Source organism: Carassius gibelio, chromosome B7 (genome assembly GCF_023724105.1).
Source record: "Carassius gibelio isolate Cgi1373 ecotype wild population from Czech Republic chromosome B7, carGib1.2-hapl.c, whole genome shotgun sequence".
NCBI classification, from domain to species: Eukaryota; Metazoa; Chordata; class Actinopteri; order Cypriniformes; family Cyprinidae; genus Carassius; species Carassius gibelio.
In genome coordinates, this window is record NC_068402.1 from 29,072,060 (window position 1) to 29,089,123 (window position 17,064).

At 39.8% G+C, this 17,064-nt stretch overlaps 1 protein-coding gene and 1 long non-coding RNA gene across 4 annotated transcripts; both read right to left on the reverse strand.

Annotated features, from left to right (window-relative positions):
- Positions 1-3,496: 3,496 nt before the first annotated feature.
- Positions 3,497-7,615, reverse strand: LOC127961374 (la-related protein 7-like). 3 transcript variants are annotated; one of them, XM_052560463.1, is made up of 7 exons: positions 7,370-7,552; positions 7,054-7,268; positions 6,868-6,968; positions 6,696-6,779; positions 6,439-6,603; positions 5,815-5,872; positions 3,497-5,638 (listed from the first exon to the last, which is right to left on the reverse strand). In XM_052560463.1, exons 2-7 carry the CDS (start codon positions 7,256-7,258, stop codon positions 5,262-5,264), a joined length of 990 nt encoding a protein of 329 aa, XP_052416423.1. In that variant the 5' UTR covers positions 7,259-7,268; positions 7,370-7,552; the 3' UTR covers positions 3,497-5,261. The 3 variants fall into 3 exon arrangements, with proteins under 3 accessions (XP_052416423.1, XP_052416422.1, XP_052416421.1); XM_052560462.1 differs by having other exon boundaries at positions 3,506-5,638; positions 5,770-5,872; positions 7,512-7,615; XM_052560461.1 differs by having other exon boundaries at positions 3,507-5,638; positions 5,770-5,872.
- Positions 7,616-8,669: 1,054 nt separating this feature from the next.
- On the reverse strand, positions 8,670-16,709 carry LOC127961393 (uncharacterized). The gene is made up of 2 exons (XR_008154434.1): positions 15,629-16,709; positions 8,670-10,217 (listed from the first exon to the last, which is right to left on the reverse strand). It is a non-coding gene; the product is annotated as an uncharacterized LOC127961393 (long non-coding RNA).
- Positions 16,710-17,064: the final 355 nt, after the last annotated feature.

A 17,064-nucleotide genomic window follows, 5' to 3' on the forward strand; every position in this document is an offset into this window, starting at 1 on the left:
GCTGGACAGTTCCCATTTCACTCTGCATATGGAACCTGAAGATTTTTTTAAACCAAGAATGAACCGAAATGAAAATGAAATTAAAACATTTAGCTTATATATATATATATATATATATATATATATATATATATATATGCCTTATATTTATTTACTGTTTAATAAAAATAGCATGCATATGATCCTTTGTGTTAAGGTTTTCTTTTAAATTTTGTTTAGTAGACTGGAGCCTAAGGCCGGTGACACACTGGCTGCGTGGCGTGAGCGCCGCGTGTCTGAAGCGTCCCAGAAGCGTGGTGGATTCTGTGTCTTTACACACCAGAAGCGTGCCTGTCGCGGCGCTTGCGCGCTGCTGCTGTAGAGGGAGACCGTTGACAGACCAGGCTCATGTCTTCATTACAACAATACATACTTTTTTTTACACACCTACACCTACGCCTACTGATAAAGGACACCGTCAAAAGTATTGACGGCGAAATAGATTATGTTTGACAGGTGCAATATTTGAAAATCGATAATTATTATTATTTTCTTTAATTACATTTATATCTGAATTTATGTCAACCTATAGACTTTCAAATATCAAAATATCAGAAATTCATATGTATTTGTGTACAAAATGACATTTAAACACATTTTCCTATTATATTTTGCCTGGAAAAGCTTCCAACACGCGCGCATGTCGCGGTAAAAATAGGCGTCGGTTCTATTTCTAGCAAGCAAGCGTTTGCCGCGCGTCTCACGCAGGCGGCCTGTAAGCTCTAACCTGTTAACATGGGAGCCGAATTAAAAACTGACACGCCACGCGGCTGAGACACTTGCGCCACGCATCCAGTGTGTCACCGGCCTTAGACTATCCTACATTTTAAAAATTAACAAATTGTAAAAAAAAATTATTATTATTTTTTTTAAATGTTACAATGTTATATCAATGTTTTTGTTGTTTTACTTCCTTCTTTTATCTCATTCATTACATTTACATTCATTTCGCAATCCGTCCCTTTGCGCCACCTGGCGGTTGTTTCGCGAATGATTTTAACACGCGACGTATTATAGTTACCGCCGCGGCGTAAATCCCAGATAGGCTGGCCATCTATCAATGTTTTTGTTATTTTTGGACCAAAATGTATTATCGATGCTTCAACAAATTCTAACTGACCCTCTTATGTCACATAGATTACTTTGATGTTGTTTTTCTTACCTTTCTGGACATGGACAGTATACCTTTCACACAGTTTCAATGGAGGGACTGATAGCTCTCAGACTAAATCTAAAATATCTCAAACTGTGTTCCAAAGATAAACGGAGGTCTCACGGGTTTGGAACGACATGAAGTTATTAATGACATAATTTATATTTTTGGGTGAACAAACCCTTTAAGCTAATATATATATAATAATAATTTAAAAAAAATAAATAATAATATATATATATATATATATATATATATATATATATATACACACAACCATGTGCTATAGATATATAATCATCCATGTGAAACGGGCGGCACTTAAACTATTAATATAATTTTTCAAAATATGATGGTTTCATTCTAAACATGGTGATTATCTCCAAGGACAACGAACATAATATGGTATTTAGCAACTGAATCAAACCATATCATGTCAACAAATGCAAAAGTCAGCAGTCCATTAATTATCATGTTAATCATGGCGCCTTTAGTCGCTACAGCGGGGGCGCTTTTTACCCTAAATACCATACATTTACATATTCTTTCATTATTTAAAAAAACGTTTCTGTAATTATCATAAACAAAACTGAAAATCATAAAGAACTTTGTCTCAAAACATATGCATTGATTTTTTTTTTTTTAGCTATTCTCATTTGCTACTTAAATCTACAACATTTAAAAAAAAAAAATGCGCACGATCACATCAGAGATCAAACAGATACCCCCCCCCCCCCCCCCCCATGTTTAGTTCTGTTTTTGATAGAAGCACATATTGGACAATTTTTTTAATAGCAGCATAAACAAAACTGATTTAATATTTAATTCAAGCACTTTCAAGGACCTATGTTAGTTTTCAAGTACTTTCCAGGCCTTGAATCCATATGTCTGAAATTCAAGTACTTTCAAGTAGGGTGGGAACTCTGTAGATATAATTTAGTCGTCCAGAGTGAACGCACAAGCGAGTGATTTAAGTCACAAAAGCGAGTGATTTAAATCGGAACCGAAATTCAGAACCTCTAATTGACGTAATTTTCCCTTGTCATTTATTTAGTTTTTTTAATCCAGTTAATACTTTCCCCCTTAAAAGCACACTACCGCGTGTGTAGCCACATGACTCTGCCCCATCCATTCAGTGGCATAAAAGCAAAACACGTAGGTGAATTCCGGTTCAACACATAGTGATGACACGCGATCGGTGAGCCACTAAACTTTGTCAGTTGTATTTGTTTTATGGTTTGGACATTCAAGCGATTAGATGATCGGATGTGTATTATTAATATCGAGCTACCATGTTTGCGCAGCTGCATTGTGGCACGAACACTCATATAAACAGTAGCTGTTTAGATTGCGCGCACAGAGGAACGCAGAAACTAGTTGTCAGCACTGTCCTGTGATTCATCACTAAAGTAGCTTAGAAAGTCAAAACTTATTATAGCATATTTTTTCTACTTTTGAAGGAACTAGGCTATTTAAAACCCACAGTTTCACAATAATATAGAGACAGTATGACTAATTCACAAAAGAAATCACTCGTACTGGTACTGTGCTAATTTATCTTTATCTGATCTTTATTTATCTCTTACACAGAGCAATAATCTGTAAGAAATAGGGATGGGTATCGAAAACCAGTTCCATTTTAGAACCGGGTTCCAAATTTCCGAGAACCGGGTATTCGATAAGGATACATTTCAATTCTGCTTAACGATTCCTGCGTTCGCATTTCAGTTTGATTAAAAACGATTAAGTGCAGGAATTTGCACCCTGTTTGTGTGCAGCACACATGAAGCACAAGCGTGCACAGAGAGCAGCGGTTCCGGTTTGTGTCCGTTCTCGGACTGTTCCGAGTATTTCCACTGTAGAAAAGGTTGTTCCGAGTCAAAACTGACTTCTTTCATATTTGTCGACCAATATACAGGAAACTACATCAGTATATCATCATAAACGCAGCCTTTTTTGTCTTACGTGAATGTAAAGAGATGAGAAAGAAAACACACATTTACTGTATTTTTGCTACGGCTGGGCGATATGGCTTAAAAAAAAAATCTCCGATTTTTTCACACCAAACCCGATTTTCGATTTTAATAGATTTTTTTTTCTATTTAAAAACAAACTACAACCGACAAAGAAATTGCTCAAAACAAATTTACTCTTTATTTTGTTCTGATTTTCACTTATGCAGTTTAATATAAATTTCCCCTTTGTGCAAGTGTAACAGGAAACAAGCCTCAGATCATTGTAAACAGTGAAAATGTAGCTTATCAGTTTTCTAATAATTTTCTAAACAGTGACACAATGCACCTTCAAAATAAATTAAAATATAAATAAAAAATTAAATTGTGTGTCCCTCTTTGATAAAAAAACTTTTGGTTAAATAAATGTAACCAAAATGACAAAATTAGATCTATTACAAAAATACATACTTGTCACAGTGGTATTCATAAAGTGCTAACAAAACTTTAAACTCATTAGCGTTAGCATTACAGAAAGGTCTGCTTTACGCACTGTTACAACAGTCATTGATTTTTTCTTTTTTTTTCTTTTTACATTGACATTTGAGTTCATGATTTTAATGTTGTTGTTTTTTGTGGCACACTAGACAGACTGTTGATCTTTGAATAATCTCATTTGGTCACCCTAACGCTAGTGAAGTATAACCAAACTTTGGAACGTTTTGCTCTCTCCGCCATCGTCACTCTTTATTATTGAGCGTGAGTTTTCGTTCTGTTATTCGTGTGTGCGCGCCGCGCTCGTTCTTGTTGTGTGTTTGTGACTGACAGACAGCCTCCGCGACGCGCATGAGAGATGTCGCAGATCTCACAGACAATCTTCTTAATATCGCAAATTAGAAATGTTTGGTAAGATAAAATGTGCACGATAACATTATTAAGCAAATCTTTTCGCCATCGTCACTCTTTATTATTTAGCGGGAGTTTTCGTTCTGTTATTCGTGTGTGCGCGCCGCGCTCGTTCTTGTTGTGTGTGTGTGTGTGTGTGTGTGTGTGACTGACTGACAGCTTCCGCGGCGAGCATGACAGATTTCGCAGATCTCACAGACAAACGACTTAATATGATCACACATTAGAAATGTTTGGTGAGATAAAATGTGCATGATAACATTATTAAGAAAAAATACATAGTACATAATTGTTTTCCCTCCAGTACCGAAATCAGAACCGATAGCGTCAGATCTTACTGATACTACGGTCTTTCATAATTTAGCCCCGGGGCCAGTTTAATACCGGGTTTCGGTACCCATCCCTACTGTTTAAGATGCTGGAATAAATTTGTTGTGCTGCTACCTTTTGTAGCAACGGCTTTTAAACACACTTTGCAATGTGCCGTTATTTGTTCTGTGTCTGACAATAAAAAAGCAAACCAATTCCAAACAACGGATTAAACGGTGCCTTTCTTTGGAACGAGCTCTGCGCTGTTAACTGTCATGTTGTCTGTGTGCGGCTGTTAGGAAAGCGGGGGGAAGGCGAGCCCACTCTGAACTACGGAAGCCTAAGGGGAGAGCCGGTGGTGGAAGTTAAAGAGAAAACCGATTTTCATTAAAAACAAATCGCCCTTAACGTCAAATTCGAGATAAACGCTAAAATCGATTTATCCCCTAGTCCTACTTTTTGCTTAAAGAGACAACAGCCTAATAAACGCGCTGCCTGTCATTAATGTAATTCAAAGAACAAAAGAAAATCATTCACTGATCTTGACTGAATATATTTAATAACTTTAATTGATTCATATTTATATTATTTATAAAAAGAAAAATATGCAGTGTTTTTAAACATTTAAATACAGTTTATGTACCCGAAATTTAGTTTAGTTGTATTTATGATATTGCTTATTGATTTGTTTGATCCTATCTTATTACTGACTGTTTACTTGTCTTTAACACTTTAATATTTGAAATTTATTTTCAAATATTAAATATAAATTTACCCCCAGTTACTCCCTGGCACTGGAAGGTGCCCACTGCTCCAGGTGTGTGTGTGTTCCCCTACTCCCTACTATGTGTGTGCACTTGGATGGGTGAAATGCACAGCACCAATTCCAAGCATGAGTTACCTTACTTGGCAAATATCATGAAAAATAAAAAATAAATGAATAAATTAAATCTACCTTTCATCTCACTCTCCTTGTATTCCTCCTCTTCTACTTTTCTTATTTTGGACTGCATCTCATCTTGGACTTCTCCAACTAACGCCTCAGAACTGCAGGATCTTTGTCTTTTCTTCTCAACATTCTTGCTTGCACTGCTGACTAGTATTGCAGGGTTTTCCATTTTAGATTCATCTGATGATTGTTTCTTTGGCTCATTGGTAACTGCAGTCCCAGACATTCCTTCTCTGTCCATTTTATTTACAATAATTTCTTCACAGGCACTGTTACTGAGATCATTTTGAGACCTTTTTTTCTTCTTTTTCTTGCCATCCTCCTCATAACCTTAAAGTAAAAACATGAGTTGCTTATATCTGGATCATTCAGAAAAACACAAACTAGCAACACAAATTTTATTCGTAATGTTATACTGTAATATATACAAGCAGCCTTTTCACAGTATGTATCAGTATTACCTTGTGTGTCTTGGATAGCTTCAAAAGGTATAATCTTTTTCTTACAAGTCTTAGGGAAGATGCCTGGCTTTCTTGGAGCATCTTCTGGAGGATTATTCAGCATCTGTAATTTCAAGTAAAAGACACAATGCTTTAGCGTACATTTTACTCTTTACTCAACTTGCAATTGGATTGTATTGTGTTACTGTATACTGTTTTATTACACCTTATTCTGTTTCAATACTAATCCTAACAATATGGGTTTATATGATCCTCTGAGTATGCCCAAAACCATATTTCCCACTTGGTGAGTATTAAAGTCATATTATTTTGTAGGCTATTAGGTCTATGATATTCCTATGCTTTTGGAATAAGAATATAGCCTTTACTCATTTTCAAAAAACATCTAAAGACTCATCTTTTTCCACCAGCCCTTCACAAACTAATACTAGCACTTACCTTTTCTTGTCTATCCTATTCTTGAAGAAAAAAAGAAAAGAAAAAAACCTTGGCTACAGGTTCTGTGCTAAACTAACTGAGACTTGTCATGGCACTTGTATACTGTTGTTGTTTTTTTGTTGGTCTGATTGCTTCTATTGTTCTCATTTGTAAGTCACTTTGGATAAAAGTGTCTGCTAAATGATTAAATGTAAATGTAAATATAGTAAAATTATAGAGCATACAAGTTACCTCAATAGCCTTTTGTGCTTGTTCCTCTGTCTCAAATTCCACAAACGCAAACCCTTTAGGGTGTCCTGTGGACTTGTACCTGGGGAGGCTAACATAAACTACATTTCCACACTTGCTAAACACTCTTTCCAGCCAAACATGAGTCACTGACTTTGGCAACAACTCCTGAAACACAACAAATTTAAGAGGGTATTCATTGAAATCATAGTCGAAACATACAAGTGAAAATAATGTGAAATTAATGCAGACTCAATTACCACATAAACTGTGCGGTTGTCCACATCTTTTGGGCTTTCACCAAGTGGATCCTTACGTCGAACATGTGTTCCCTGAAGATTTACCTTAAGACGACATAACAGTTAACACTTTTATCAGTACATAAATTAGAAATAAAAACTCTCTGAAAAAAACGAATCACACAAACCATACCTCCACTGTTGCTGAATTTTTAAGAGCCCTGGCTATCAATTTGACATCTGAAGTCAATTTTTTCATTCGGTTGAATGATGCCAGCATGGATATGTCAACATCTGCAATGAAACATCAAAAAAACGTAAGTGCATCATAAATGTATTAATGTGCAACATTAGATATGAACATAACACTGATATATACATCCATCTCGTGACTGTTCGATGACATTCTTCATGAATCTGTCCTTGTGAAGATTTACATCACCAAACCAGAATTCCACCTGCTTCTTCACTTCAGCCAGCAGCTGTTTCACCCGAGATCTCTTCTTTTTTTCGTTCTCTTTCTTCTCACTCTTGTTTGAACAGGCGGCATCCACTCCTGAGGAAATCTTCTCTGTGTCTATCATATTGCTATGGCTGTTGGTTAAAAATCATATAAGACCATTATCTCTACAGAACCAATTAGTTATGCCGAGCTAACAAAAAACTAACGTCTAACGTACAGCTTTTTAACTTACCTTTAACTTGTCCCCTTCTAAATTAACTTAAATATAATCGATTTAAACTACCATGGACACAGACACTGATAATGACTTTGAAAAAAGAATTTTACTTAAACACAGATGGAAGACGGCGACACAAAAATCTTAAGTGTTGTACCTTTGTTGTATGTTCGACAGTAGCACAAAATCAATTCATATGCGCGAAGTTCCTACTTCGTGGCGCATAAAGATGACGTCGGTGCTGCGAGCGGAGTGGTGGGCGTGTCTTGAGACAATGCGCAAACGAATGTAACTGAAAATATTAGTGCACACTCCTCAAACCGCTAACGTTAATTGTGTAATGTCTTATTTCGAAAAGTTAATTAAGTTTCAATGTTAGGCAATAAAGCATTAACTGCAATAGTGCCAAAAATGCAATTGTGTAATATGGAAAATCGTCTATGCTGTTTTGCCCATAGATTTCGCGGAGCCCCGCCTCCCTTAGTTACTGTTGCTACCTCCGACAAACAAATGGTCAAACACGACCAGCGCGACATATTGCCATGATGGGAAGAGGAATACCAGTGCGTGTCAGTGACCTTTTTAGGAGCAATACCTCCGCGATATCCTCCAGATCAAGGCAAAAGGGGTTACAGTATGCAGTGATACATTCAAAATATAAACATACGTGATGAAGGAGACACAACTACTATCGACCGGTCTCAAGCGAAATCAGAGAAACCCCATGACCTGTACCTCAAATGCAACTAGCACCGCCTTGTGGACCAGTCATGCTGGTCATTCTCTTTCATGTGTTATGGTCTATTATTGTCTATTGCGAGTAGTGATTTTGTTCAAATACAAGGGTATGTTAGCTAGCTAAACCTACATGTGTGTCAAAGCCATTCAAAGCTAACTAACATTTCTCTGTTGTTTTGAGAATCAGAAACAGAGTGTTTTATTTCCATTGTTGATGAACAGAATTCACAAATAGAAAATTGCTTTTGCTTAAAAGGTGCATAACAGATAAAATAATAAAATGAAATACATAAAATAACATAAGGCATTCAGATATCCATTTTTTTTTATTATTTTATTATCTGTAATGTTTGACGCATTTTACTGGGAGTGGGGCCGTCCACACTGTTTTATCCATTGTAAGCACCGCTCACGTTGTGTTTTCGGCTTTGGGAATGGAAAGAACACAACTCCTCCAGACAATCTCTCAGGGTATCTAGTGTCCGATTTACAAACTCCGTGGGCGCACCATAGACAGTGTCGTGGCAAAATTTAAATCAACTCTAATCAGCATAAGAGACAGACTCATTCTCAGGTATAAATAAAAAGGAAGCTTTTATTCTTTGCAAAGAAGGTCAGACAATCATACAGCAACACTGAGTTCCTGCAGAGTGAAACCGACCCAGGAAGAGGGCAGTCCTCCACCTTATATACCTCTGCTCTTCCAAGGTTACACAGTTTCAGCAGCTGTAAATTTCCACACATAACAAGGAACACTCTCTATGGGCGGTTTCTTACACATTTAGGACTTAGGTGACCCCCTCAGATCATCCTCAGGCGTTGTCCCCCCACTATATGGCCCAATGACCCTCTCAGGTCATTCTCAGACATCTGTTTTCCCCCCAGGTGTCACCCTTCTGAACCACACAGCAATTCTAAGAAAACACATGCATATATGGGTATACAGAAGCAATGTTAAAATGATTTTTTCCACCACAATTTCCCTCTTTTTATCATTCATTGATCAATAAAACATAAAAATTCATTACTACTGATTATATTCTCACTACACACTTAACATTATGTTTGCTCTGGGCGCCGGGCTAAACGAGTAAGTCACTGCTACTGCATTCCTGACATTTAGTCAGACCCTCAGTCACGTCAGATACAAACACAATCCAAAATCAAAGATTTTACACTCAGAAATACAAACATGATTCAAAATAAAGCAAACTTAAGGCATTTCATCACATTTATACTCTTCATCACTGATCTTCGCATAAATGATCACCCTCTTAAGTTTGTAAAAGAATTTAGAAAATATGCTAAGGCTTTTTATATGGGGACAGACCCTATTTCAAGCAAGCAAACAGTATAGATTCAGATAGGCCTGAACATTTCTTACTTCAAAGAAAAAAATCTCATAAATCTCATACATTTAACACATTTCACTGTAGCTTCCACTACTGTTTGTCCCTTCATCAATAGTTTTCTCCCTACTCAAATACATGATAATGTCTTCATTGCATACAGTCATTTGAACCATTTGATGTGAAACACTAAACTTTACCAGTCTCTGTACTGAGCTGGATATCAACTAAAAAATACATAGTAGACATAATAGCAGCAAAAATCATTTAGCAGCCATATGTGTACGTTCAGACTCTTTTACCGCCATTCTCATATGAGTGATGATATTGGTAACGTTGTCACTGTAGTCTGGAATATGAAAACAACATGATGTACCCAACTATGATGCTCATAGTTATCTTTTTACTTGCGCGCAGACTACTTCGATGCTGTTTTTCAGTCTTAACCTTGCTCTTCCCGCTGATAAGGACGCTTGATGTTTAGGCTGGATTCTTGGCCTTGTTGACATGTGTGTCTCCAGATCTTTACTCCCTCAGCTGCTCTTACTCAGATGCAGGTGGGACCTTTCTGCAGTGGCTAGCCTGGATCCACGTTGCTCTCTCTGCTCCCTTCACAGCCGTGTGAGTGGTCAGAAGCACCTGGAACGGTCCCAGCCACCTTTTCGCCTTCCAGCTCTTTCTCCTCAGATCTCGTACCAGAGATCTCGTACCACGAAATCTCCTGGTTTCAGGTTGTGCAATGGAATTTCAGCAACCTTCTCCTGAGCAGCTTTCACCTGAACACAGACATTAGACAACAGAGAAGACATTTCCTTGCAATAACTCAACATGTCATGCTCACACACCTGTAGATGGTAGCTGTTGTTTACCCACTTTCTTTACCCATAAATTTTGGTTTGCCAAAGATAATTTCAAAAGGGCTCAGGTTTACTCTGGATCGATTTCTCATTCTCATGTACATGAGAACGATTGGGAGCACCTTAACCCATGTGAGTCCAGTTTTCTCACAACACTCAGCCAATTAGATTTTTATTGCCCCTGCACAAAATGTGTTTCATTGCCCGAACTGCTTTTTCATGGAATTTCCCCATCTCGGGACTATTTCAGTCAGCAGAGCCCTTACTACTGCTGCTGCATCCTGTTTGGACATTGGGCAGACCACTACCCATTTGGACCACATGTCCACAAATACCAAACCATTGTTCCTTCCCTTCACATGGGAGCAGTTCAGTGAAATCCATCTGTGCTGTCTGGGATACCTGAGACATTTCTATGCCTCTTGAAACCACAATTCTTTAATTTGCATAATCATTCCCCCTTTCGATGCGTGGTCTTTCCCATGCATCGACTTAGCATAGTGAGGAAAGAAGTGTTTTAGGTAAACAAGGCTTGCTATCTCTGCTCATCCATACTCCATTCACCACTTCACAGCCAGGCTGTTTCCATTTCTCTCTCTCCTCCCCTGTCGCAAATGTCTGCATGCCCTTTAAAGATGAAGAAGTGTCAGGGTTATTTTCAGATAACAAAGTACACTCTGGTGATTTTGTCTGCTGCGATCCCGCAGCCTTCGACGCTGCGTCTGCTCTGGCGTTTCCTGTAGATACATAATCTTTGTTATTAGTATGCGCTGCGCATTAACAAATCGCTATCTTTTCTGGCAGCAAAATAGCGTCTAGCAAATCTGCCACGAGGGGTGCATTTAATATTGGTCTCCCATCTGACTTTAAAAACTTTCTGTGTTTTCACAGCGCACCAAAATCATGAGTAACCCCAAATGCGTATCGTGAATCTTTGTAAATCGTTACGCATTTGTCTGTCATTAGTTTGCATTCTTCTGTTAATGCCACAAGCTCAGCTGCTTGTGCTGAATAATTTGATGGCAATGAGCCAGAGGCCACAATGTCAAATTCAGTTATCTCATAACCAACCTTATTCAGGCCTGTTTGTGGATCTTTAAAAGCTGAGCCATCCACAAAGAGGACATTTTCACAATTTTCAAGTGGCATGTCAGACAGGTCTGGACGTGGCCTACACACTTGTTCAAGTGCTGTTAAACAACAATGATGCTCTTCCCCATCCTTTTCTGTTGGAAGGAGAGTAGCAACATTCAAGGTTGTGCATCGCTTAACAGTGATATCAAGCACATCAAGCAGAATAGTATGATATCTTAAACATTGAACTGTCTTATATTCCTGCAAAATCATGGACACTGCGTGAGACACCATCAATGTCAAATCAGAGTAACCTACGAATTCTCTGGAAGCCATCACGGCCTTCTCAGCAGCTGCCACGGCCCTCAGACAGTGTGGCAGGCCTGCTGCAACTGGGTCCAGTTTCCTGGAAAAATGTGCCACAGGTCTCAGTTTGTCTCCATGATGAACAACAATAAAGAAGTCATAAATACATTTTTTTCTCATCAACCATCTGAACAAAGGATTTATTTGGCGCCTGCAAGGCTAGAGTTGGCGCAATAGACAGCTGAACTTTCATTTTTAGAAATGCCTCTTCTGCTTTCTCTGTCCACTCAATCCTGTAATATAAATCCAACCCCTTCCCTCTCAGGGCTCTCAGGGGCAGCTCAAAAATTTTATAATTTGGAATAGATGTTCTACATTAGGAACACATCCCCAAAAAATTAAGCATTTGTTTCATTGTTATTACTGGTTTTGGGACATCTTTTGTAGCTTTAACCCCTTTTTCAGACAGTGATTTGCTATTTGGTGTTATTACATGCCCCAGGAATGTAATCTGTTGTTTTATGAACTGCAGTTTTGTCAGGCTGACTTTATGGCCCTCCTGAGCCAGATGCTTCAGGATGGTCACAGTGTCAGTTTACACATGTAAGCTCATCAAGAGCACACAAGCAAAGATCATCCACATACTGTAACAGAGCTGTACCTGCTGTCAGGGTCAAAGCTTCCAAACTCCTTCCTAGGGCTTCGTTGTAACCTTTTACCTTTGTCTTTATCAACTGGCACACTAAAAAATGCATTTGCCAAATCTACCACTGAGAAGAATGTTGCATCTTGTGGTATTTGTGACGAAATTGTGTATGGATTTGGTACTGATGGAGCTCTTTGCCTGTCAGCAGCGTTCATCGCCTGTAAATCTTGTACAAATCGCCATTCTGTGGGCTGACCCTCATCCCTTATCTTTTTTACAGGAATCATTGCATGGCACCATTATTCCCTCTGTTAATAGTGACTCAAACACTGGTTTTATACCAAGAATTGCCTCTTGTTTTAGAGGGTATTGACGTTGACATGGTCTGTAATCAGATTTTGGGGTGACCACAACTGGTTCACATCCTTTAATCAAACCCAAATCATATTTGTGTTTTGCCCATCACTCTGATGGCGCTTCTGCTAATGCTGGATGTATATCTGAAGGCACAAATAACTGTCATGCAATGATCCCCCCTCTGACTTTTGTCAATGGGTACCACAACTCTCTCTGTTTCAATGTCATGCTTGCACTCAGTCATAAACGCTCCCAGACCCTCACTGTGTTTCAACCTCTCCCCTATCTGTCTCCAGTCTTTGGCATAAACACAGTTTTTCACAAACAAGTCTAATCTGGGTCCTGTCTGGCTCCTGTCCTTGGAAAGTGATAAGTGAGGCACAGAATCTTCTGCCATTAGGTAAAACTGAAACTGTTTCTCTGTCAGGCAAACTGAAACTGCACACACATTTTCTGTCCAAAATATTTTCTCAAAATGTAAAGTTTCTCCTTCTTCCCCCTCAAACCAGTCTCTTTCATACTGGTCATCTGGTTGTACTACAACATGTGACGTGCAATGCAATTTGTCAGGCAACATGATTTCTCTATCAAATGTTTTTGTTCGATCTTTAGCCAGTTCACATATCATTCCAGCCCAATCAGAATTTATGATGTGCCATTCATATGCCCATTTTGGTTCTGCTTGCAGACAGCAAATCTGCTCTTTCTCTGCCACTCGGACACCCCCAGAGTCTGCGGTCAATGTCAAATTTAGTTTGCACAACAAATCTCTCCCCATCAAAGGCACTGGACATGCAGGGGTATAGAGAAAAGCCTTTTGTTTCACAATTCAGAGGCACTGTGAACCTTTCACAAATTACGTGCCCTGATGCAGAAATTGACTCATTCATTTCACCTGTTAATTGTGGTTGGCATTGCAAATCACGTGGCTGTATAGCTGACCGTGCGGCCCCAGAATCAGCTAAAAACTCAATCAATATCCCTTCCACTAGCATAGGATATTTAGGCATTTTCATAAAAGCTTCACTTTTAAACATAATAGCACATTTGTCAGGATGCTTATCAACAGAATCAGACATACACAAAGGAAAGCAAGCGTTTTCTTAATTGCAGAGAGCAGAAAGTACATCAGTGTATGTGTGTGTTTGCGGTTAGAAAATTTTCACTTCCCTGACTTGTGACTGTTGGTTGCTCGCCCGGGACCCCTCCTCTCTGCTCTCCGTCTCCCTCGCTTCAGTCTGCCTGTTGAATTCGCCGGTTCTCCGGGCAATCCTTCGCCCAATGACCGTCCTTTTTGCACAGTCTGCATCTGGTACAATTCGATATCTCATGTTCATCAGTCTTGCAGATCCGACAACCCCATCTTTTAGAGTTTCTTTCAGTTTCGTTCGGATATCTTCCTCCTTCTCTTTTCCATCTTCCCCCATTCCACTGCTGGTTTCGCTGCGCAGAATAGCCCCCCGGCCTCGACACGGCTTGTACTACCACCAGCTGCCACTCCTTGTCGGTTTTGGCTTTCACTCTTTCCTTCTTCGCCGTCTGCATCTCCTCTGCATGCAAAGCGTGTGCCAAAACAGCAAATAGCCGTCCACTTTTCCATTCACAGTGCCCTCTCCGGCAGTCCTCTTTCTGCAGCTCTCCACTCACTTTGTGCCAGCTCCTAGCCCCCAGTTTCACTGCCAGCAGCCTCCTCAGTTCGTACACGGTAGGGCTGAATTCTTGGCAGAAGGTGACTAATTTGATGGAAAATGTATCACCTCCTTTGTCAGGGCTCGGCAAGTGAGCCATCGCTTCCTTCATGTCCGTTATAGTCCATGGTCTAAAGACCATAATAAGACCCGTCAGGGCCTGAAACTTCAATCATTGGAGCTTTACTCACATTTTCTTCTTTCGCTGGCTGTCTGGTCTTTCTTTTCTTTGTCGGGGGTGCTCTGCGCACTATTTCCTCTTCTATTTCCTCGTTAGGGGTTTCAGGAATGATCTCTGGTTCTTCCTCTGTTTCTTGTCTCCCTTCTGGATCTGGCCACGGTGCTGTTGGTCTTCTCGGTGGAGAGCAGTCGAGATCGGGGACCATTTTCACGGCTTGCACCTCGGTCACCGGGAAATGTGTGTATGGCGGAGGTACATGTTTAGAAACACAAACATCAGGGCGGTTAGTAGGTCTATGTGAGGCATTTACACTTTATTAGCATTCTTCAACTTTCTTTTCCTCCTTCCTACTTGCTAATTCTTTCTGCATTGTTCTCCTTTCTCTCCTATCTGCTTCCGCTATCCAACAATTCGCAGTTCCTTCACATTTCTCACACATGTGCCTCGCACAACAACTTTTCTGTCCCTCGCTTCCCTCTTCTACTGATTCCTTCACAGCTTTTAATTTCTTAACACTCAACGTTCACTCTTTTGGAAAACCATGGTATTTAATTAATTTCCCCACATCTTGCATGCATTTTTGGCCATACACTTTTTTCATTTGCCTAAACACCAGTGTATCATATTCAGCGAGCTTGCTCTGAGACTTTCCCATATTTGCTGGTTTCCTTCTCTGTGGAGACCTTTTCCTTTTCGGCGCGCCTATAATCTGTCAGACGTCTCCAACAGATCCGACTTTCCTTTGCCCAAGTCGGGAGAGCTACTACTCGCACAGTTTCACTTCCCCTCTTAGAAATATGTTAACCGCTCGAGCGTGATCTCAAGTTATCACTTCGAAATATCTGGATCGCTATGATCTTAATTTCTAACTCAATTGACGATCACGCCAGGTTGCAGCAGTTTCAATTCCCCTTAGAAATTTATTAACTGTGCCGCAGTATCCTCACAATCCGAATCCCCTAGATTGTGTTTCCCACAGAGAAGGACCCACCGCTATAGTTCGTCCCTTTTCTAATTTATTTTCCAATCCTTATTTCTAAAAACCCAAAATTTTAGAATGCCATGAACTGTCTCTTACCCGAGAGCTCTGTTGCCACTCCGGTTCTTTTCTGATTCCAGTGGTGTCTCCTCCGGGCCTCAGCATTCTCAGGTATACTTAAAAAGAAAGCTTTTATTCTTTGCAAAGAAGGTCAGACAGTCATACAGCAACACTGAGTTCCTGCAGAGTGAAACCGACCCAGGAAGAGGGCAGTCCTCCACCTTATATACCTCTGCTCTTCCAAGGTTACACAGTTTCAGCAGCTGTAAATTTCCACACATAACAAGGAACACTCTCTATGGGCGGTTTCTTACACATTTAGGACTTAGGTGACCCCCTCGGATCATCCTCAGGCATTGTCCCCCCACTATATGGCCCAATGACCCTCTCAGGTCATTCTCAGACATCTGTTTTCCCCCCAGGTGTCACCCTTCTGAACCACACAGCAATTCTAAGAAAACACATGCATATATGGGTATAAAGAAGCAATGTTAAAATGAATTTTTCCACCACAACAGTAAAAGAAATGGACACAGCGATCCCATTGAAACTCAGTTGAGACAAGTGAAGCCCATTTTTAGCGTTTTTTAGCACTTCCGTTTCTGACGCGCAGACTCAAACTAAGCTTGATGACATCAGCAACCTGTCTGACAGATGTAAATCTTCTAGTAGCTATGCGTGCAAACTGCCATCGTTAATCTTGCAGAGACGGCGAGCTTGAGCGGGGAGTTCTTTGGCGTGAGTGAGCAGGAGTAAGTATTCTGATTAATTATTTTGTATAGTATTTTAAAATGTAACGCCAGTACGCTATATTAAGTTAATTGCCTGCGAGCTTCTCTTCCTGTCTGTACGGTAATGCGACAGAGAGTCGCGTGGTTATGATGCAATCGTTAGCCTATTTTTTACAAAAACTGTTTCTACGGGGCCATAATGTAACGTAGAAGGTAATGGAGCCCTTTATACATTGTCGTGTATCTTTAGAAATAAATAATGGACAAACGGAGTCTTTAAACGCCTCCGATGTAAAGTTATTCGCTGTCAAAGTGATGCCAAAATGAATGGGAGTCAATGGGAATGCTAACGCAAGTGAAGTTCTGCTACAAGATGGCGGCACCCGGCCAACTTCAACTTCTGGTCGACTTCCTTGCCACCTGGGGCGCACCGCTTCACCATCTTGCTTGGAGTCAATGTTTGTCGGAGCTGCTCACATAGTAACGGTTGCTATTATCTGTGATTGGACAATGGCCGTCCTGGGGGAGGGGCAGGCTAAAGGCTAATTGAAATATATGGGACAATCACGCCGAAGAGTTGCTGTGTCGTTTTCTGTACCTCCAATAAACTAACAAATTATGAATTGAAGTTCTACATCCTTCCTAATAAACATACAGAGCCGGAAAGGATGACAAAATGGCTACAAGCAATAAGTTGCGAGGATGATCAAGGGAAGTTGTGGAATCCCAATACTAAGCATGTGT

What these genes read in the sequence shown, in the direction of transcription:
- LOC127961374 (XM_052560462.1), bottom strand. Translation starts at nt 7,258, where the DNA reads ATGATAGACACAGAGAAGATTTCCTCAGGAGTGGATGCCGCCTGTTCA. An exon ending in AAAATTCAGCAACAGTGGAG is followed by an intron (nt 6,780 to 6,867) that starts GTATGGTTTGTG and finishes TGTCGTCTTAAG; the next exon opens with GTAAATCTTCAGGGAACACA. An exon ending in AAGCACAAAAGGCTATTGAG is followed by an intron (nt 5,873 to 6,438) that starts GTAACTTGTATG and finishes TTGAAATTACAG; the next exon opens with ATGCTGAATAATCCTCCAGA.